The sequence below is a fragment of the Antrostomus carolinensis genome, unplaced genomic scaffold (assembly GCF_000700745.2).
Source record: "Antrostomus carolinensis isolate BGI_N321 unplaced genomic scaffold, ASM70074v2 scaffold14652, whole genome shotgun sequence".
In the NCBI taxonomy this organism is placed as follows: Eukaryota; Metazoa; Chordata; class Aves; order Caprimulgiformes; family Caprimulgidae; genus Antrostomus; species Antrostomus carolinensis.
The window spans coordinates 34,640-56,636 of record NW_010301868.1 but is presented as its reverse complement, the minus strand read 5'-3'; the positions used below and the strand labels follow the sequence as shown (position 1 = coordinate 56,636).

The 21,997-nt window shown below is 45.9% G+C and overlaps 1 protein-coding gene across 7 annotated transcripts in view; it reads right to left on the bottom strand.

Moving 5' to 3' along the window:
• The window catches only part of NFASC (neurofascin), a 53,933-nt gene that overhangs the window by 19,243 nt on the left and 12,693 nt on the right, over nucleotides 1-21,997 (bottom strand). For 3 of the 7 annotated variants that reach the window (XM_010163636.1, XM_010163639.1, XM_010163640.1), the window contains exons 7-22: nucleotides 20,921-21,032; nucleotides 20,156-20,340; nucleotides 19,471-19,611; nucleotides 19,034-19,177; nucleotides 18,507-18,618; nucleotides 18,242-18,408; nucleotides 17,530-17,677; nucleotides 16,775-16,899; nucleotides 15,813-15,848; nucleotides 14,922-15,023; nucleotides 14,600-14,797; nucleotides 13,532-13,602; nucleotides 12,687-12,909; nucleotides 7,380-7,502; nucleotides 6,569-6,742; nucleotides 4,612-4,626 (exon numbers count right to left, since the gene is read on the bottom strand). In XM_010163636.1, coding sequence (XP_010161938.1) covers nucleotides 4,612-4,626; nucleotides 6,569-6,742; nucleotides 7,380-7,502; nucleotides 12,687-12,909; nucleotides 13,532-13,602; nucleotides 14,600-14,797; nucleotides 14,922-15,023; nucleotides 15,813-15,848; nucleotides 16,775-16,899; nucleotides 17,530-17,677; nucleotides 18,242-18,408; nucleotides 18,507-18,618; nucleotides 19,034-19,177; nucleotides 19,471-19,611; nucleotides 20,156-20,340; nucleotides 20,921-21,032 — 2,076 coding nt within the window. Of the gene's footprint in view, nucleotides 1-4,611; nucleotides 4,627-6,568; nucleotides 6,743-7,379; nucleotides 7,503-9,262; nucleotides 9,468-10,712; nucleotides 10,829-12,686; nucleotides 12,910-13,531; nucleotides 13,603-14,599; nucleotides 14,798-14,921; nucleotides 15,024-15,812; nucleotides 15,849-16,774; nucleotides 16,900-17,529; nucleotides 17,678-18,241; nucleotides 18,409-18,506; nucleotides 18,619-19,033; nucleotides 19,178-19,470; nucleotides 19,612-20,155; nucleotides 20,341-20,920; nucleotides 21,033-21,997 lie in introns of all 7 variants that reach the window. The other 4 variants (XM_010163634.1, XM_010163637.1, XM_010163638.1 and 1 more) reach the window with 4 other exon arrangements.

Genomic DNA, 21,997 nt, shown 5'->3' with positions numbered 1-21,997 from the left:
TCAGCATCAGTCTGAGCTGTGCTGCTCAGCTCTGGCCAACAGTGATGCCAGGCAGGATTTGCCCACACAGCTCCAACCCTCTCATGGAAGTGACCCCCCGAGAGCAGGGCTATCACAGTGCATCAGGATAACATGGGCTCGCTCCGAGCGGGTCCCTGTGTGGGACTGAGGAGAAGGGTGTTGGCATTGGGGGGGTAAAGATGATCCTGGAAGGAATAGGAACAGTTAAAAATGTGGGATTGAGTGAGTTTGGGACACAGTAGTTCAGAAAGGGGAGGATGGGGAGTGTGTCTATGGGCAGCAGGATGGGATCGCAGTGGGAAGGCGGCACCGTGGCCGTGGGGGGATTTAGGTCTAAGCTACCCCTGGGATTCAAAGCTTCAGCCTCATTTGTGTTTGAATATGAAATGTATGCGGGAGAAGAGCTCAGCTGGAAGATTTGGGGGAGAGAAGATAAGGGGCATTTTTTTTTTTTAATTTTTTTTTTTTTTTTTTAGGCTTTGAAATCCATCCCCTAATGAGAGCTGATTTCAGTCTGGGGGAGATAAAGGCGTCTTTGAGAGATCAGAGTGCTGCAGTGTCCCCCGAAGCACAGGGTACCCCACCACAGGGGAGCAGCCCTTCCCCAGGTTCCTGGGGTTCCCTGCTTGCTGCCCACCACGTCAGGGCTAATTAAAGAGCAACAGATCACAGCTACTGGCAGCAAAAGGGGGAATGGGGGTGATGGAGGGCTAGGCTGGCATTTCCAGAACTGCTTGTTTATGAAAAAATCTAAAAATCACACACATCCTTATAAAAATGTGGTTGCAATAGTTTATTGAGTATAATGTTCTAAGCTTTGCAGAGCAGCTGGGTTTATTTTTCTGCATTTCCAATGTGAGGTTCACTCAAGGGCTTTGCCAACAGTTGCCTTGCGTTTAAGTACAGGACCTAGCATCTGGCAAAAAAATATCTGGAAAAAAATCCCCCCTCTTCAAAAGCAGGGGATGGTGCAGAGAAGGGGTTGCTGCTTTTTCCAATGCAGGGCAGAGCTGCACCCTGAAAACCAGAGTTTCTAAAGACATGGGCTTGAAATCACCCCAGTACACCCAGAAAACTCAGAGTAAAAGCCAGTGATAACAGTTCCCATTCTCTTACTCCCACCATCTTCCTGGAAACATCTTAATGACCATCCAGCTCATTACTAGACCTCATCTTTGCAAGGCAGAGATTGCTTTTTCTGTCTGCAAGATGCATTACCCATTCAGGTAATGGAGATGGAGGGGCACAGTGGGGAGGAGATACGCTGCTGTAATGGACGGGGGGATGCAGCGGTCTGCCTTTAGCAATTAATAAACGAAGTAATGAGAGAGATGATTGCAGCAGGATGGCTGTGCTCTTAGCTGCTTGGCTCCTGTGACTGAGCCAGTAAAAAAGGAGCCCAAATCTTATAGAAAAACTGTGTGAAGCTCAGATTAGGAAAAAAAACAGAGAGGAAGAATCATCAAAAGGGGGAGATTAAAAGTGGGAACTTCTTAAGGACTCAAGTCCTGCTCTGAGTAGTGCAGCAGTTCAGGGAGTAGTTGCATTGGGTTGTTTGGTTTTTGGTTTTTTTTTTTTTCAAAATACAGGAAACAATGCACATCCAAACTGCTCTTTAATTATTTAAAGGTGCTTTTAATGTTGTTAGGCTGTAGTAACAGCTTTCCCTGGGGTGTGTCTACAAAATAATTAGGCTTGGAGAAATTTGATCAATTTTTCATGAATTTTGATGATTAGTCAAATACATTTTCAGAGATTTTTTTTTTTGTTTTCTTCTCACCCTCTCCCAGTTTTTAACAACAGAAGGAAATTGTAAAGTCTTTACCATAAAGTGTTCCAAATGTGATGAGAGCTATGAGAAATTTGAGAATAGAAAGGAGCAATTGAGCAGTCTCTAAAAGAGAGGGGTCAGCAGTTCTCTCTGCTTCTATTGCTGTCCGTTTCTAAAATGAACAATAGGATCTTTCTCCTCCAATCCCTAATTATGGAGAGACAAGAAGGGAACTGAGAAAAGTCAATGTTTTTTTCCTTGAAGTCTAAGAGCAATACTCTTTAGGGTCCTTAATGAAGTTTTTCTATACACACAGGTAGTATAGGATCCAGTTTTGATTTTTTTTCTCACTCATAACATAAATGAGAGCCCTTTTTAGATGTTTTCTCTTTTTCCATATCACCTCTGCCTTTGTCCAAGCCTGGCTTAAGAAAGGTAAGTCCTGTCCTAAGGCAAAGTCTCTGCATTTCACTTTGATTTCATAAAGCTGGTCTATTTTCTCATACACACACAAAACAGCTATAACCCTGTATATGTAAGGTTAAACCTGGGGAAAAAAAAAAGCCCTTTTTATTTTTTTTAGTGCCAGCAGCCTATGGCAAAGAGCATTTTACTGCAATTTAAGACAACTTTCACTGTGAAACTATAAAAAAAAAATCTACAAAATCTAGGTCACTGAGCGGAGATGAATCTTCCAAGAAAGGTCAAGCAGTATTTCACTCAAACCCTGTACTTGTTAGGAAGAGAAACAGCCTCTCGGGACAAACACTGCTCAAATTGTATAACAGCTCCCACACCCACCCCGTGTCCTAACGAGAAATGACATCCAGCTCAAGAGCAAGACGAAGATGTGTGCTGGATCTTGCTATGGTTGGTACTACCTTGATTTCTCTTGCTGAAGCGCTGTGAACGCGGCTGAGTTAGTGTTTAAAGACCTACTACTCCAGTTACTGACTCTTAAATGTCTTTCAGCTCTGGCCCATCTTTTGTCTTTACTGTTTCTCCTAGCAGAAGGTAAAAAATAGAGGGTTGGGGGGGGACCGGTGGGCTCTGTTCTTGTAGAATTATCCTTTAAATGGCAATTAATTCAGCTACTATAAGAGATTGTGCCTGAAGTGATACGATGCTGGAAGGATAAAGAGATCACATTGTGTTTTCAAAGTTCAGCAATATCCACTGCAAGTAGAAAAGTACTTTAAGAAGGTGATCCTGAGCCACAGATTCTTGTGGATAAGCTAAACCCTGGCTGAAGTAAGAGCTATAGAAGCAGAACAGCCCTCCTGGACTTGGAGGATAGAGGTCCTCTAAGCAAAAAATTAAAGAATTATGTCCATTTTGAGTTTCCCACCACGCAAAGCAGACCAATCTGTTACCCCCTTTTTTTTTCTTTTTCTTTCCTTTTTTTTTTTTTTTTAGGAGGAGAAAATATAGTAAGAAAAAGATTGGTGTCTATTGGGAAAGGAAAAAAACAACAACAAACCAACAAAATAATATTGAGTAGAGAAGACATCGCCGCAACAAAATAAAAGGAGGAGAAACATCTACGAGGAGAAACATCTATAAGGTAAGAAAGCAAAACCTACAGGTGCAGAGAGCAGGTCCTGCACTTGTACCACTTGGGAAGAGTCTTCCCTGAGAAGCTGTTCCTCCTTGGGAAGCACCGGGGCTGTGTCCAGCAAAGGCAAAGCACGACCTCTTACCGAGCCCTTGGTGCAGAGCAAATCAACGCTGTTGCTCCAAACCAAAAGCTTTCCTGCAGCGTTCAGGGTGTGTTTTGGCTGGCTGCTATGCCCAGCGATGCCACTAGCCCCCTTCTGAGCTGGGTCACACAGGGCTGTCCCTGCTGCTGAAATAATACTGGCTCAAAGAGGGGGCTAAAAAAAAAAACACCCAAAAAAGTCACATTTTCTGCGTTTGTAAGAGGTGGGTGTCATTCTTTGGGCAACCAGAAGTTGTGCTTATGCTTTGGACTTTGCAGAGTTGACTTTGGGTAACTGAGGAGTTGGGTTTCCTTGAAAGCAGGTGGAGATGCTGCGTCCCCCCCGCCCCGTGATAAGAAAAGGGTTCTCTCTGCTTCAACGCTGCTGTCGAAATTCGCAATCGAGGGCAAAGCCAGCAATAGCCTTGCATGCAGACATGCACAGCTGTGGCACAAACATTGTCCTTAACCCTTTCAATGGGCACCTGGAAACAAAAGGTTTCTCCTGTAGGAAAGCCCTGGCAGCCTCAAAAGACCCCTGGGGAGGTGTGGGGCTGGTGGTGCCTGTATGCTGTGACCAGACCTGCGTGGTCGAGGGAGGCAGCTGCTCCAGCAACAAGGCTGAAGACTCCCAGGGTTAAAAATGTAGCTTAAATACTTCAGGGTAGAGCCCAGATAGGGACCACAGAGGCAGGGGGGGCTAATACATGTTCTTCTGTATTTTGCAGGGCAGTGATATTGAGGCTTTAAAAGGGAGAGGGCTTCGTGCAGATCTGGGATTAAAAAAAATAATCTCATTAATAGGGTAACTTGACTCTTATTTTTGCTGGTAAGAGTCTGTGGCAGCTGCAGGGTTTGGCCATCATTAGGCATCTGGGAGGCTGTTAAGCCCCACTCAGAGATATTTTAATCTTTGCAGACCCCTCCACGGAGCCCTAGTCCCTGCTGCCTGTGGGGCTTTGTTTTACCTACCATCGTTTCATATATCCAATTTAGACTCCTGACACTTCACCTTCCCATTGAAAGGGTTAATGGAGTGCATGCTTAATTGCCAGCACACCGAGCAAGCGTGGAGTGAGCCTTGCCCCATGCCTGTTACCTCCTCCGGCTGGTACGGTACCTGGGGTTGGCGTGGCTTCAGAGGGCAGCGCCAAGGATAGAGAAGGGGAATACGAAGAGAGCATAGAAAAGAAGGGAAGAGAAAAACAGAGGAATATATAAAACAACCAGAATACACCGACAAGTGACTGGGGACCACTTGCACACAGTCACCAGAGACAAGAGAGACAGAGAGAGAGAGAGGGGGAATAAATGCATTAGTGCCAACCCGTCACCCTCCTGTGTGTCAGAGCCACTCGCAGAGGGCAGAGAGAGCAGGGACATCCCCTTGGAGATGGCAAATTCCAGTTAAACACACACCAGCTCCTCAGCAGAGATACCAGTGGTGTCAATTAAGCAAAGTGCTTAAGCAGGTGCTCATATCTCATCCCAGCAAGGACTGGTTTTGACAACTTGAATTTCACCTTATTTTTTTTCTAGTGTAATTCTAACATCACTGCCTTGTGTGGGTGCAGAACATGAGAGATGTATTTTATTTAAACTTCTCAGGTGAATGAGTTTGGCAAGCAGAAAACAACCTCTGAATGCATTAATGGGTTTAGTTTTCTTAATCTTAATTCTTTTTTCTTTTTAATTCCAAGCTTATTTTTCATGTAGCTTTCCAGAAGGTACCTTCATAGCAAAGTGAGCATTTAGAGCTGCTAATCGTACTTACGTGCCTGTCATTAGCAGAACTCACCTATGTTATGTGGTACCTCAGGGTTTCATGTTTTGAGGTCAGAATTTACTGGATTTCTTGTAACTTCAGACTGGGGTTTTGAAACCTGAATTTTTCTTTGTCCTTTTGCTATGTGGCAGCAGCTCATCCCTTCAGCCAGGGGACACTGGGTGCCACCACCCATCCATGGACAGGGAACCTTACCTTGTACTGGGTATTTCCCAATACAAACCAGCTCAGCACTATACAGCAGTGGTTGGTTATGACTATATTTCAGCTGTGCTCTCCTAACAGTCGCTGTTATCACCGTATAGAAACAAACCCAGTAAAGCAAATATATAGGAAACAACTACAACTATTGACCATCAGTACTAACAACTTCAATCTCATCCCTGTGCTCTAAATTTAGCAATTTCATTTTTAAAGCAATGACATGCCCCCTCTCTCGTTTGCCAGGGTGTAACTTAGCTGATTTTTTTTCCCCATAGCCAATGCAGCACTGTCAGGTCAATTAGTGATGCTGGAGCCCACCTAAGAGGTGTCAGGGAGCATTTAATTTCTGCTGGGTCATCAGTAGGAATTACTTTTCCTACTCAGAGCCAGTAGTTGGGGAGGGGGGAGATGGAAGAAAGGACACAAAAACCCCATTAAATGAGAGCTAACCAAATCACAGGTCTTTTAGCAAAGACTAAAGAAAGGAAAGAGCCAGCTTTTGTCTCCCTGGGTTCCCTCAGGGCTCCTGAACTTTCACTTAGTTTGATGAATGTCCTACAATGGACATTTTATCTTATTATGATTCTGGGAGTCGGGGCTTCGCTTTGGAGGGTCAGGTCAGCTGCTGGTTATGGGGTGAGGGGGAAGTGGCACCCTAGCCCCTGTCTGGGCTTCACTGCCCGGAGGATGCAGTGGCTGCAGCCCCTTTGAGCAACAAAAATCACCCACATCTGCCTCTTATTTATCTAGTAGGGAGGCTGGAGAGGGGTAGATGAGAGCTTCACCTTCTGCAAGGTGAGAGCAAGATGCTCTCCTGCTTGAGAGGCACATGTGGACCACTAATTGCTTGGGGTGTCAACAAGATGGTTCCCAAGAACACAGGACAGTCACCTCTGTAGCATTTCTGCTGCAGTATTCAGTCCTGGTCACTTATCTGTCTATCTCTACAGTAGATCACAGCTGTGCATCAGTTATTATCTTGTACTGGTTGCTCTGCTGACCACTTGGTTCTCTGACCTGCTATTACATGTCCCATCACCCCCCTAAACCCCTCAGCAAAGCCAGAAGCTGTTGTTGCTGCACATACCTTCATTCAGCAATGCTGGTGACTCCTCCACTAGGATTTCTCCTTCTCCCACCTGGGTCCGTGCGCGCAGGAAGAAGCGATAGCGCGAGATGGGGTCTGTCCTCCGCAGGGTGAACCTTGTCTGATTGGGAGAGAAGTTCTCTACCAGAGTTCGTCCCGTTTTGGATCCGTTAACTGAGGAGGAAAGGCAGGTCGTGGTGGCTTCAGCCTTGTTTCAGAAATACATTGTGCTGTCTAACTCATCACCTTGCCCCCATGACCTGACCCGCAGTCGGTGTGGGGCTACATGTGCTCAGAGCTATAATTGCTGTTAAATACACTTTGGTTAGGGCAGCTAGTGACTTGCTGACCAGGGGACAGGCTAGTGGGGACATTCAGGGTTGTAAAGGTGGTCAAGGAAGGGCATCATGCAAGTGGCAGGGTCTCAGAGAACACTGTGCTGCCCTGGGCAACGTACTGGACTCTGCACTCCGGGCAGCATCTCTTACACAGCCGGGAGCTTGTGTTTGAGTGAGCACATAAACTACTCAGACTGTCCTTAAAGAGCTTTCTAAATTGGAGATCAAACTTAGTTCCCTTCAGTGGTTGAGTTTGGAGAACTGCTGAACATCCACAACCCTCCCTGGCTTACTCCAGCTGCCCAGCACTGCCCCAGGACTCTTCACCAACACCAGCGTGTCTCATCTTGTGCTGAAAGCCTCTGGTTCCTTATGGAGAGGTTTTTTTATGCTAGGTGAGGAGGTAATTAGCAACAAGGATAATATTTAAGGACTTAATTATTATCACTAAGAAGGTAACATGTGGAACGTACAGGCTTGATATCTAAGGTTGTATCCTGTGAGGACTCCATTGGGATGCTCTGGGTGATCCCACTCCAGATTGATGGTTTCCAGATTTGGCTGTCGGATTCTTAAATACCTGGGGGAGCTGGGCACTTGGGAGGAAGATGGGACCAGGAAGGAAAGGGAAAGAAGAAAAAAAAACATACAAGATAACATACCTTACAATACTGTACACATCACAGGCTGACCGATACACTCAAGCCACTCAGAAATTACACACACACTAAAGGTCAAGAACTGATTGAACGAGAATCTGTGCCAGAAACCATGTGCCAGCCCAGGGTTTGCAGCAGCGTGTGTGCAGGGAGCAGAAACCAGAGCAGCTCTGCATGCAACCCAGCCCCATGCTGGCCACCCCCCAAAAGATGCTACAGCCATGAAGTGGAGCTGTGACACAGTCCGAGTCCCACTGCTCTATGTTGTACACATACTTTACTCATCTTGTCTGCAGCCCCCACCCAGCCCAGCATTTCCATCTCATCTATTTATCTGTTGGAACAGTGAGGAATAGTACAGCAGCATCTCTTAATGCAAAGTATCTTTGTGTTATTAATGTCTAGAGACCTGTAACAGGGCGCTGGTGCCTCGAGTACAGTGGTCCTTACCCTGAGGGATGGCTGCTTTTATGACTACTTATTCAAAGCTAGTAAAGGAAGGAAAGCATTAGACATTCTTGAATTAAATTATTCACCTGGCTTACTCACAATTGCAGTATCTTGACTGAGGAAAGAACTTGGCTTTCTGATCTGAGAGATTAGTGATTTATTTATTTTTTTAAAAATAGAATTGCAGAATATCATTCAATCTCCTGAACATCAATATATAGTCAATAAAATTGCTTAGTGGCGTAGGAAAAAAACAAATCAGCAGTTTACTTATGACAAGAGGATAATCTGCTATAATTGTTCAAATCAATGCCACCCACATATGCATAGAGCTACCCAAATGCTCATGCCTCTAGCACACAGGGAAGGAGTTAAATCAAAATGAACCTGACTGCAAAACTGTCCTGCTCTAAGACAGTCTTTTCTTTTTAAATAACTTAATTGTAGCTGGTCAGTAGAAAATCCTTAGCAAAAGGTGACAGCATCCAAGAAAACACTGAGGAAGAAACAGAGTCTCAGAGAGATGCTGTTCTTGTGTGAATAGGAGAAACAGAAAGAAGACAACCCCATAGCACTTTCTGTTAGTTGTTTCCACTCTCTATTGTTTTCTCCCTCTTGTATTTTTGTAACATACTGTGCCAAAAAAACATCTGTGCTATAGGAAGACTCATTACCAGCCACTGAAAGTGCAGCTCCAACAAAAAAATTACTGGCCTGTCTATAAATAGCTCCTGTGACAGCGAGAAAATTAAAATCTCAAGTTCATCCTTGACACAAGCTCTTTAAATAGAAGAACGAGGTGCTCTTGCCTTAAAAGCCTGACAGGGGTATTAGTGATCTCCTTTCAGAACAAAAGTACTAAGGTCTTACAGAGGTTTTACTGCCTTTTACTGAGCAAGATGAATACATGCGCTCCCATTTCACCGCCCTGAAGCACGGGGAGGTGCGGTGGCATTTGTAGGTCAGGCAGCAAATCAAGGGCACAGTGCTGTGACTCTGAAGAGGCTCTGCAAACATTTCTTTTGTTCAGCCTAAAAAACTACTTGCTGATGTGCTCCAAGTACATGAAAGGGATTTTTTATATTTTTTTTAATTGATGAGACAGCTCTAGATGTAGCTGCAGAGATGTCACCTACCCGGTGGTGAGGATGGCATCCACCAGTGCTGTGTGATAGTGATGCTGCCCAGAAAATATTGTCCAGGCTCAGATAAAAATCATCCCTAATATATCTCCCCTGGGAACGTACCTCCTTCTGGTGTGATGAACTCCTTCACTTCACTGCGTGGCCCATCTCCTCTCCCGTTGGTTACAACCATCTCAAGCTTGTAGTTGCTGTAAGGAAACAGCCGGGACACTATGCCCCGGTTTCGGTCTCCAGGAAAACTCACATACTGCCGTTTTTTGGAGACCCACAGGTTCTTCAGCAAACTACTGTCTCTCCAGAAATAGGCCTTCAAGAAACATGCATGGCAAGTGAAGCTTTTCCCATTTAAGGGCAATTGGGTTTTCATTAACAAAGCAGAGTAAAAACTTTGCTTTTCCAAAGAGCAGCTCTCAGCTGCAGAAGCTTTTTAGAGGAATTAATGAAGTTCCAGGTTCCCCCCCAGTGAGGCAGGTCAGTGGTGTTACCCGAGGAAGAGGCTTAGCACAGGGTTAAGTGCTTACACCAAAGGTCATGGAGAAAAACTAGCAAAACTCAGACTACAAAAAGCTGTTTCTGGTTCCTGAGCACTAGGCATCAAGTGATTCTCCTGTTCTACCCGGAGCAGTACTGTACAGGGAAAGGTGGGACGTGTCCAGGCACAAAGGAAAGTCTGAACTTGGAAAGTAAAGTATTCCCATTTGAAGCCCCGACTATAAATCTTATTTCATGCAGAAATAAGATTCATTCAGAAAATAGACAGAGCAGAGGCAGAAAAAAATATGAACTCGGTCCCCAGGGAGCTTTGCTTTATGTCCAGCGGATTATTGGATTTGAAATGCTGGAACTGTTTGCAGGACACGTGCTTTTGGGAAAGTCTTAAACTCTGATAGAACAGGGTCTATCCTCTGTACAGAAACACTAGTAGTTTACCTTAGCAGTAAATATTCAACATTAAAAAAAACCACAAACAAACAAAAAAAACCCCAACAAACAAAACAAACCACAACAGGATCCGTGCTGTCTTTAGTTGCCAGTTAGTATGAACCGCTGGGTTTAGGCTTTGCAGGGGATCGTGTTCATTAAAAGATGATGTAGGTATTTTGGGGATGACACAAAAATGAGCCTGTTTGTACCTATCAAAGGTCATTTCCTCCTCCCAGAGCAGCCAGCCTGCAGTTCTGGGCAGCTCTAGAGCCAGGAGACCCCTCTCTGCATGGGCAGGACCACCCCAAATCCCTCCTGGGTGCACAAGGACAACCCCCCTTGCTTTGTCTGAGCACCCCAGATCCTGCAGCCAGGCACTGGGTAGGGTCAGACCAACACAGAGCCCTGGGGGAGCAACTGGAGATGCCCATAACCCTGTCCAGGCACCACAAAGAGCAAAGCAAGCACCTTCATTTCTAGTGCTGCTCCTCAGCCATGACCAAAGGATCCTGATGGCCAGAGGAGAGTTTTCTGTCATCCCCATCACAGGCAGCTCCATCACTGGAGCCACCTCGGCTTGTGAGAAGGTTAGCTGTATTAATAGTCAGTGCCGAAGAGGTTTGCTCACTCTGTACTCCTTGAGCTGTCCCTGGATGGTGTCCAGGTGCACTCGGGTCCAGGTCAGAGCAATGGCAGTGCTGTTTAAAACTCTTATCCTAACATCTGTAGGCGCAGCCTTGGGATCTGAGCGTTCAGGGATAAAGCAGAGTGTACGTTACCAGCAGCCATACCCTGGAGGTCGGACAGACAGACGGACACCCCTCTGCCCTCCTTTCCCTCACCATAGTTTTCCCATCACAGCATTGTGAGGCTGCTGTAAACCTGGGGAGCAGCAGCCCCACACCCCGTCCAGCCCCATCTGCCGGCAGCGTTTTCACGGGGATATTCATCTCCTTTTCTCCCTCTTTAAATTCGGTTTCTGAGGATTTCCAAACTTGGTAACATAAAACAGGAGCAACAGGTTAACTCTCAGCTCCCTGGCTGCCCTCGTTTGGAGCAAGCAGACCCTACAACCCTGCAGATACGCAGCACAGCATCACTTACCTCCATCCCCCTCGCTTTCTCCCTGATAGGTTCATGCTTATTTGTTTTTCAAGCATTGCTTCCACTGGAAAGGGTAAAAAAACCCCCATATTTCACTCAGCCAGTTGTCATGAGAATATTCATGACTCAGTTAATAGCAGGGCTTCCTACACACTGCTGCAAGAGACGACGTTAGCAAGGAAGGGGTCTGGATCTGCTGTTGATCCAGTTGTGGTTTTTTTACCTCCTCTTTAGAGATCACCTGCTGCTATGTAGAAATCTGCAGTTATTTGTGAAGCAATTCAGACATGAGAGAACAGGGACTATTTTTTTTTTAATCTGTCCCACCCCTGGGGATACAGGCAGGAACACATTTGTGTCTGGGGTGTGATACGACACTGTGGTCTCTCTGGTTTACCTCCATGTAAAGCACACATGTGCAGGCTCATTCACATCCTCCCAGAACTCACAATTATTGCATACTTTTTCAACTGAAATTAGAAATAAAACCTGGTAAAGCACAGAAGGGTGATGCAGAGATGACGGTGCAGTTGGCTGCTTGTGGAGCTCTTCCATTAACAGCCTCTCAGCCAGGTCCAGCTCTTACCCTGATTCCCACCATTTCTTCCCATTTTCCTGCCCGTTACCCTCTCTCCTCTGGGAGAAGATGCCCCGTCAGAGGATGTGTGTGTCATCTCAGCACCAAGATTGTAGATTTTCCTGAAATTGCTGTGCCCTGTTTGTGCCCCCTTGATGTCAAAACCTAGTCATGGATGGTTACCTGGCTTATCTATCTTACTTCTTGATAATCCTAAAGCCACACAGCCAGGGACCCCCACTGATGCTGCAATGCAAGGAACTAATCTATAATTCTTTAAAAATAAAGCTGTTGGTAGCAAACCACATTATCCTAATAAGGATAATTGTAGTTCAGAGTCTTGGATGCTACAGGCACAGAAGGTGATACCAGTAGCCCAGAAAGAAGGTGAGAAGAGAATTAAACAAGCTGGCTGCTGTTCTGCATGACCAGGCAGAACGTTTTAAAGACAGATAAGCTGAGCCAATGGTGTGTTGCAAACAGGAGCCCAAGCTGGGGCCTTATCAGAGAGGCACAAAAATCCAGTCCAGGGTGAACCAAGGCCCTTTTGGCCATTCATAGCACCCCTCATCCGAGATGAACTCGGTGCTCCATGGATGTCAGGGATCAAAAAATTTAATGTGGTTTATTGGAGTAAAGCCAGAGCTCATCTTAAGTGAAATATTACTGTTTTCCACACACCAAGTGTTATCTGGGTATTACAGAGAGCAAGGGAGAGGTGTTGGGACTGGGGTCGGGCAGGCAAAGCCCAGAACAGAATCTAATGGCCAAGCCTCTTTCTTCCAATGCCTGGAACTGGATTTTTGTGCTAAATCAAGCAGTGCTATGAACATGTCCTGGGTACAGGTGCCAACCCACTGACCTCAGGTGGGATCCTGCCCTTCTGCAACACTTACGATCTCCGGTTGAGAAAATACTCACAATCTTCCCCGGAATAGCCGATGACGGTGTCAGGCTCCGGTGCTCTTCCAAAGTCATTCTCTGCCTGCACTTTGATCTCATAGGGTACGTAGATGGGTGTGTTCCAGACAACATGCCTTTGGGTCTTCACTGTCTCGTTGTACCAGCTCCCTCGAGGGTCCCTTCGCCTCCATCTCACGATGTACCTGAGGTTGGGCCCATAAACTTGAGTTGCATTCAGAGGCTTAATGGAAACAAACAGAAAAAGAAAGTGAGAAGGAGAAAGAGGAACTGTATTTCTCTGCCATGGACCTCCAAAAAGTTCTGTTCAGCAGCTGGTTCTTATTTCATGCTCCATCAACAAATCTGAAAGGAGTTCAATATTTTTGTTCCCCGCTAGAGACAGACCTAGTCCTTGCCCTCCAGACCTAAGGCAGGACCAAGAACCATATCCTTATATTCCAGTCCATACCCCCACTGCAATTTCTATCCTTGCAGATGCTGCCTTATTTGTGGATGACACCTGCTGGTCCATGAAGAAAAGCAAGAGCTGGTCTGAAAGCCTTATACATTGCTTAAAGAATCAGACTGAGCATCCTCCCTAACCTCTATCTGTGATCCAGCATCTTTTCTTTGCCTTATGTAGTTGCAAATTATTGTTTTTATCACAAACCTTCTTCTAGGCACTAAAAACGGCCTCTCTTGTAGATGCATCTTCTGCTTTTAATTTCCTTTATGATCACTAAGGTTACAGTATTCTGTGGGACATCACACATGCTAGAGATGCTGAGCTCACTATATCTTAGTATTTCTATATCTTAACATCTGTAAGATGCTGGGTGACTGTCAAGAATCAAAGAACTCACCGTCCAGGTGATCTCCATGTTGTTTTTTTGGGTCCCTACACCTTGAACTCCTGTTGGGTTAATTTCAGGACCTGAAATTCACATTGAGGGAAAAAAAAAAGAAAAAAAAAAAGAAAAAAAAAAGTCGTTTATAATCTTGAAAAATTACCATTTGAATGGTTAAAACCCCTTTACTATGCAAGTCAAAAGTACTACCAAGACAGAAGTTAATGGCCTGATTTTTCCAGAAGTTCTCATTCAGGTTAATGGAACATGAGACTCTCAGCACTCTTGAAAACTAGGCCATTTATTTAGGAGCTTTTTCTTTTTTTTCCTCCCCTAAATGTCCTAAATCTTTGAAAGACAACCATTGTGAAGCAACTTCAGGAGCAGAGTGACACTTTTGAAATGTGAACCAAGAGTAATGTCAAAAGCCAACACTAGATGCCAGTAGATATTACAGAAATATCCCTGCAACGGTTAAATTAAGAAATGCAGCAAAACTACTGAGCTTCTTGTGAATTCCTCAGATGAATTTTCCCAAGTGTTCTACAATGTCCAAAGCACTGGGCACGCAAACTGAAGACCTGAATCTTGGTCCTGACCTGGAGCACGCTTTACTCCTGCATCGATCTGGGCTCCTGGCCAGCTCTAGCAGTGGACAAAGAATTTGCAATTTTGGAACAAAATGCCTTTTGCTCGTGGCCAGTTTACATTTGAGTCTAATTTCCCAAGAGACTTCAGAGCTTCCTGTGGTCAGAAAGGATGAAAGACTTTCTTTAGAAAGCTTCTCCTAAGGTGAAACTGGGCTTTCCTTCAACAGATTCTACAGCAATGACCTTTGTATAAATCTTTCCATTTGAGTTTTGCTGCTCTGCAGAATATCAGCCATGGGCTTGTGGATGTGACATGTCAAATTACACCCCAGGACATGCATGGAGCAGCTCATTCCCTCACCTGTGTGAATCTGTTTGTGTTCTAGGAACTGTGATCATACACCACAAAGGAAGAGTCTACATGGAGAGTGGTGACCAGATGCTAAGAACAATAAGTTACCATGGCAGGAGGGACTGGGTGGATGGTACTCACGTGCCCCGTTGGTCTGGTATCGTTCAGAGGGTAGGCTGGGCAGGCTGCTGCCCACGTCGTTCACCGCAATCACGCGAAACTGGTAGTTGACATAAGGAGAGAGTCTCAGGACGGCCGAGTTGACGCTCCCAGGGTACCTGGAGTGGTTATACCACATGCCAGGTTGGAACCGGTCCTCCTCAAACTGGACGATGTAGTCTGAGGGAGAAAAGATGGAAAGGGGTTAGGCTTAGGGTTAAAGGCTCAGCTCACAAGGAAAGTTTTCCCTCTACTGTGCAGAAGAAAGTGGGAGAGACACGGGGCAGAGGGTCCAGCAGCTGACCTGTGATGGGGCTGTTATTGTCATCGCCGGGAATCCACGTCAGCCGCACGCTCCTCTCAGCCAGGTCTGTCAGCTCCAAGTCACGGGGCCGGTCAGGTCGTTCTGTTGGCCGAGTAACAAGACAAATGAGTCTGGGATTGTCCCAGGAGCTGGAAGACCCAGTTCCCATCACTTCTCCTGGCCGTCTTTTAGTCCAGACCCATGGGAGGACACGTGCTCTGTGGCATAATTCACATCCTACAGCTCTTGGTGGACTCATGCAATTTTTTAAAATACAAATATGCTCAGTTGTGCCCTGCCTTCAAACCCTGCCTGCTCCCTCTACAACTGATGTGATCTGCTGGTGGAAGCACGATGGTGGCGGCTTAGCAGGGAGATACATCACCTTACAACAAACTACACACAGCTGTCCAAAAAAGAAATGCAAACAAACAAAACAGAAAGGACACAAAGCCTCAATGAAAATACGTATTTGTTAGAAATGCTCTGGGCACAATTTTGGTTTCTTTATCTTGTCACAACCCACATGGTCACGCAGAGCCAGCTCATGCATTAACAGTAACAGTAATAACTTCTTTCCAGGTAAAGGTCAAGACATTCAAAGTGATTTTATTTTTTTTTCCCTCCCATCAGGGCTCATGATTTCCAGGTATGGGTAAAATCATTCCTGCACTCAAGAACTGGCACTGCAGGATGCAAAATGATGTGGCACAGGACCTTTCTACCCACAGCCAGCTGGACAGGTTTTCAAGGACAACACGGACAGGACTTGGAAGTATCAGCTCCTGCTTTTTCATCCACTACACCTAGATTTTCTGTTGGAGTTATTGGCAAGGCAAAACAAAATCAATTTACAAAATAAAATAAACCCAAGGAATTAGTGCTGATTACCTTTAGGTAAGTCTCTCAAACGGTTAGCAGGGACAGCTGCAAGGTAAGACATTGATTGTTAACGGTGTTAGTTTAGTCACTAAGGTTGGGTGGCCAAAGGAGCACCTGGCAAATATAAAGTTACACACAGAGTTACAGATTTCAGAAGGATCTGATCCTGCCTGGGGATCTGAGTAGGTACATCCTTCCCCCAGAGACCTCCAGGCATTCTCTGCACACCTTTAGTCATACTGCTAGTGTACAGCAAAGGGGAAACATCAGCCTGCCATAGAGTTAATTAGTTAATTAGTGGAAAAGGAAGGGAAATAAATCAAGCCCAATGAAATTATTTGGGATATGGGATTCATATTGCACTCTGTTGTAGGGCACTGTGGGTCTATGCCAGCAGCGCTGACAGGTTGGGGATCTCCACGAATGCAGCACGTCAGCAAGATCTGAGGTGGCCAAGAGCAGGGATTGATAACTCTGGGTTTTGTGAGGAGATCTCCCAGAATACAGAAATGGGAATGGGGAACAGGCTTCAGTTTGTCACTGCCCATATTGAAAAGGGGACCTGCTCATTGCTCATCCCTGGGTTTCCAGTGCTGCTCAGCACCCTGACCATCAGTTAAATTCACTTGCAAATTTAGGACTGTTCTCACAGAGCTTCAACATCCACATTTAGATATTTTTAGCTTGATGTAATAACTACTTTTTTTTTTTGGGGGGGGGGGTCTCAAATGCAAGTTTCCTTCGACTCACATTCAATGCCATTGACTGAGTCTGAGATGAGGCAGCACGTCCTTGCTGAGTCCTGCAGCAACGGAACAATTGCTCTGCCAGCATCTCCCTGAGCATCTCTGCTTCAGAGGGCAATTCTGTGATCACAAATCACCCTTTCAGTCTGACCTTGAAGTCAGTCAGTTGCATTAAAAATAAAGCACTTTGAGCTGTGTGTCAGTGCATTGGGAGGACAGCTTTACCTAGGACAGTGAGGTAGGCTTTAGCTGAGTCCTTGTCCAGCTCTGTGCTAGCTACACAAGTGTAATCCCCTTGGTCCTTTTCAGCCACACCATATATTGTCAGACCATCATCTTCTTTCTTCATCCTTAAAGGGATGAAAATGACAATCACACAATTGTGCCTAAGCACATCAGGCAGCAGGACAGATATCTAACTGTTCTCTGATAAAATACATATAAAAGCCCAAACAGAACAGGAGTACATCTCTGGTCTGAAGATTTTATCAGCTAAGGATGTGTTGAGTTATTCTTGGAAACCTCATTTCCTAAGGAATCAGTGAATGTGCTCTGGTATATGTCTGGAATAATCACACTTTTAGGAGAACAGCCTGACCTCTGACTGGCTCGTGTCCTGTGATCTCATTTCACGAGGAGGAAGTCAGCTATGGAAAGGAAATTACAGCTGTACCACTCACAGCAGATAAACATTAATTTTAAAGTAGCTTGTTATTAACCCACTCATTTTATCAAGATGTCCTAAAATATCTGTAAAGAAAACCTATAGTCAAAGTTTTGATTTCCTGAGAAGTCAATTGTAATTGCAAGGCAGTGTCTGTTGGAAGGAGCCAGTATCATTAAAACTGATCAAGAATGGTAAATGTTGCTTAGATGGAAACTCAATATTTATCCATATTATCCCTGGTGATCCCTGAAATGTTCTGTAAAAAGTCTGACAATCCTGGGAGAGAAGACCCATGAAACTGTTAAAGACACACCTGTTTCCAAGGTACAGGGGTGCATCATCTTTCAGCCAGGTGACGGTGAGTTTCAGCGTAGGGTCGTGCTTTATCCGGCAGTGGAGGCGAGGCATGGAGCCCCTCTTCACCACCTGATCTTCTGGTCCTCTCACGATCCTGGTTGGGTCTGCACAAAGCCAGAAAGAAAGTGTCAATCACCAAACTGCTGGGTTTTAACTCACTGAGGGTGGTGTGACTTGGAAAAGACAAGCATGTTTGTCAGGCTTGGTGTAGTGAACTGGCTCAGATACAAATGCTTGCAAATAAAATTAATGTAACAAGCCATTAATTTATGCTGATCTTTTAAAAATACCTGGTTTTCTAAGTCAGCAATCGGTTTTGCTGAACAGGGAAAGCCCCTGTGGAAACAGTTCAGAAAATGTTTTATTGGCATCAGTTAAGCCTGATATACACTTCGTATTTCTTTTTGCAAAGCTGATGGCATCTCACGGCTCAATATCTACACCAAGCCCTTCTACAGCTTCAGTATATCCATAGACTTGCTTTTTTTCAACATTAAAAAGGAATTTCTACTCTTTTTTGTGTTCCAGCTCCAAATGACTTAGTGCTGTCCTGCTGACAGACTGCTGGAGCACACAACCAACCCTCCCTTAACGTCAATTATTATTTCTACTGCAAGTTTCAGAAGTTCCAAGAGGCTGTTTTGACCTAGAGCCTTTTGTGCTCCTACCTTTGACCTCCAGGCGAACCTGGGCCTCTGCTTTGCCCAAGATGTTGGTAGCGACGCAAGTGTAGATGCCCTGGTCCTCCTTCCGAGCCATGTTCATCTCCAAACTCCCGTTCTCATGTGCCTTGTAGTTTCCTCCATCCAGCGTGTTCCCCTGGCCGTTCTTAAACCTCACAACACCACAAAGTGCTATTGTAAGGGAAGGAAGAGCAGGAAACCTCCCCTTCCCACCCCTCTGGACTGGCAGGGGACATGCTGCAGCTCTTACCATCTCAAGGTGGGGATCGGTGAGCCAAAGAAGGGGCAGTCGAGTCGGGTCCTGTTGTTTTGAATCACCTTGATGAGCTGATTGCGGGGGGCCAGTATCCGAGGAGGCACATCTGCAAACAGCAAAAATAACACAGCTATTGAGAAAGAAAAGAAACCAGAGAAAGAAAAGAAACCGCTGCTCCCTTTCCAGTCTTTTCATCCATCCTCCCTTGTCTTTTGTTCACTCTTCCTTGTTGGCACTTTCAAGACTCAGTAGAGCTTCTCCCTTCCCTCTCATCTCTCCTTCCCTTTCTAGCCTCGCTATATGAACCAGCTTACATCTTAGTGCCAACAGGACTTGCTCAGCCTTGCCTGGCTTTGCAGGTCCATGGCAATGGACTTCAGTGGACTTCCAAAGCCCGTTTGCAGAGGTGGTGTACAAAGGTACATTAACCTCAGAGTAGCTAACAACAAAGAGGAAAGCAAATTGAGACCTCTTGCAGGGAAAACTTGAGTACAGGGTATTCCTCTTCCATAAGTACTTACCCAGGACACTGACAAAGGCATTGGTGAGAAGGTAGCCGTGCTCGTTGGAGGCGTTGCATTGGTACACGGCACTGCTGCCGATCTGGGTATCTCGAAATACGATGGTGTCTCCAGCCACCTCTCGGCTTGGGTTGGGGGGAGAAGCTTCAAAATAGAGAGCACTCTTTAAATTAAAATTTAAATTCAAATTCACAAGTCAGCATCATTACACATCTTTCCCTCTCTGCCCAGATAAAACCAGATGATGGTACGTGAGCTCCCCAGCCTACAAGGACGCAGTTCAACTGGCCTTGTCTCAGACAAGCAGATGGTTTATGTGCTGCGATGCCAGAGCCCACGCACACTGCCCAGCGGGGTGCCTGGCACCTCAACAGCAGCTCTGTCTCTCATGGCCAGCCACGAGATCCTCAGCAAGGTTTTTTTGGTAAAGGAGGTACAGATTCTCCCTTGCATGGCCCCCCCGCCCCCCAGCCACTGGATCGCAGGCTTCGGGTTCCCGTTGGCTCGGCACACCAACCTGCCATCCTCACCAGGGGCCAGGATGAGGTTTTGGGGTTCATCCAACCAGTATGGAGCAGCTTGAAAATACACCAGTGCACCAGTTATAAACGCAGCAGTAGTACCTCATCCAAAATCCCCTCCCTGCCTGAACTAAGACATGAAAACATTGTCCTCTCAAGTGGGCTTCCTTGGGTGCAGTGAGGGTGGAGACTCCTCTTTCATAGAATCATTGAATGGTTTGGATTGGAAGGGACCTTAAAGATCATCTGGTTCCAACCCCCCTGCCATCAGCAGGGACACCTTCCACTAGACCAGGTTGCTCAAAGCCTCATCCAACCTGGCCTTTCCCCCTCCACTTTGGCCACAATCTTCCTGTTTTACACAAACCCACAACCATTTCTCTCAGTGAAGCTCTGCTGAGTTACACCAGCTGAGATCACACCTCACTCTGCTTGTAGGTCAGTTTGGACCAGGAACAAGTGTGGCTGGATACAGCACAGAGACAGCCCCCACAGAAAGATCCTGCTCCCCACTTCAACAAATAGAGCATCTGCTCCCATGCACGTCCCCTCAGCTTCTGGTTGTGAAGGTAAAAAAGATGGCAAGGTAAAGGTGACGTACCCTTCACTCTCACCGAGATTGTGTGGCGGATGCTGCCCATCTTGTTGGATGCCAAGCAGAAATACTCCCCAGAGTCTTCCTCAGAGACGTTGGAGATACGAAGAGCCTTGTTAAAGTTTTCCAGCTTAGTTTTGCCTGCTGGGAGTTCTCCTCCTTTCTTGTACCACATGATGTCTGGTGCTGGTCTAAGGAGAGGGGAGGAGATAAATACTTTTGCAAGAGAATATTATTCCTAAGAAAACAGTTGATAATCCTGCACTTGGAACCACTGACACTCAGGGAGAAGGACTGATCCAGCTGCTGGGCCACTCTCCTTCCTACTGCAGCTCCTAAAACCAGGGCTCTGAGCATCACCAGCTGACCAGGAGCAGGGTCCATCTCACACCTCGTGCATGGGGATGCAGGAGGTGCCTCTGCAGGCACATGGACCACAAGTGTCCTCACTCGGAGTTTATACAGTTGGCAAGGAGCACCCTGGAGATTTTTCCAAATAGGTGTAAGGATAAATCATTGTGGAATTATCCTTGGAGAGCAAGTATCTGAAGATACTTGAATAGTGCTAGAAAACTCAGCTCTCCCGTTCACTCCATTCTCTTATCCTTCAAGGTTATGAGAGCGTTGTTAATCACATTTAAAAGGAGGGGAAGGATCCCTTTTCCTAGCCAGCAGTATTTCCACTGGTGATTCAGCATCTTGGTCCATGGCCATCCCACCAGGGACCACCCTCTCTCTCCCCACCTCCCCCAGCTGGGAAGCAGTACATACACTCCTGAAGCAATGCATTCCAGCAAGAGGTCCACCCCTCTGAGCACCATCTGACTGCTTGACGTCCCATAGGGATACATGAAGCTGGGAGTTGTTTCTGGAATCCCTCGGGCTGAAATCAGCAGGAGAGAGAAAAAAAACAAACAAACAAAACAAAACAAAATGCTTTTAAACTCTCCTTGGCCGCAGCAATGGGGAGGAGACAGAGAGAGACAGAAATAAATGGTATTTTCAGGTGGATGCTGTCAGATTCCCAGCCAAGCCTGGGATACTGAGCCTGGAAAGTAGAGAGGGGCTCAAGATAATTTTTAAATTTAAAAAAAAAAAGGGGTAGAGAGAGGATGCTTGGCAGCAGAGAGGTAGAGCAGCAGCAGAGGATGGGCAGAAGGAGCTGAGCTGCAGGGATGGTGCATCAGGAAAGTCCTCGCACCACCAGCTCCCGTTGGGCAACACCTTCCTGCCCACCCCTGCCTCTAGCACAAAGAAATGGGCTGAAATCAGGTGAGACTTGGAAATACTGATGGACAGAACGTGGAATGAAGGACAAAAGGAATAATGGGCACGGAAAGGGTTTGCTCAGACAATTGAGCCACTTTATCACGGAGATCTCCAAAATATGGAGGATTCCGGTGCTGTCTGGGGCTCCAGCAGCTGCAAGGAGGGAGCTGTGGGGTCTAGAAGGACAGTGGTCTTTGGAAAGGAACAACTTAGTGACCAAAACGACAAATTTCAGGACTGGACAGGAAAGTTTAACAGGAAAAAAACCAAGGAAAGACAGAAGACAACTCTACAGATGCACACAGCGAAGGTCTCTTCATAGGGGAAAAAAATATTAATGGAATACATTCCATTAATAAGTGGAATTATTAAACTAGATCTAGATCAGTGAGGACAAAAGAGGATGAGATGGGCTTGAAAGCAGCAGTAGCAGAGATAGAGGTTATGAGGTTAGGAAAGGGGACAGAGTGGCCGAGGTTGGCACAGGGTCACTACAAATATCGAAGTGATCCGCGGGGACAGCCCACCCCACTGCAGGAGCAGGATCTTGGGGTGCAGACCAAGCTCCCTCCTGCTGCC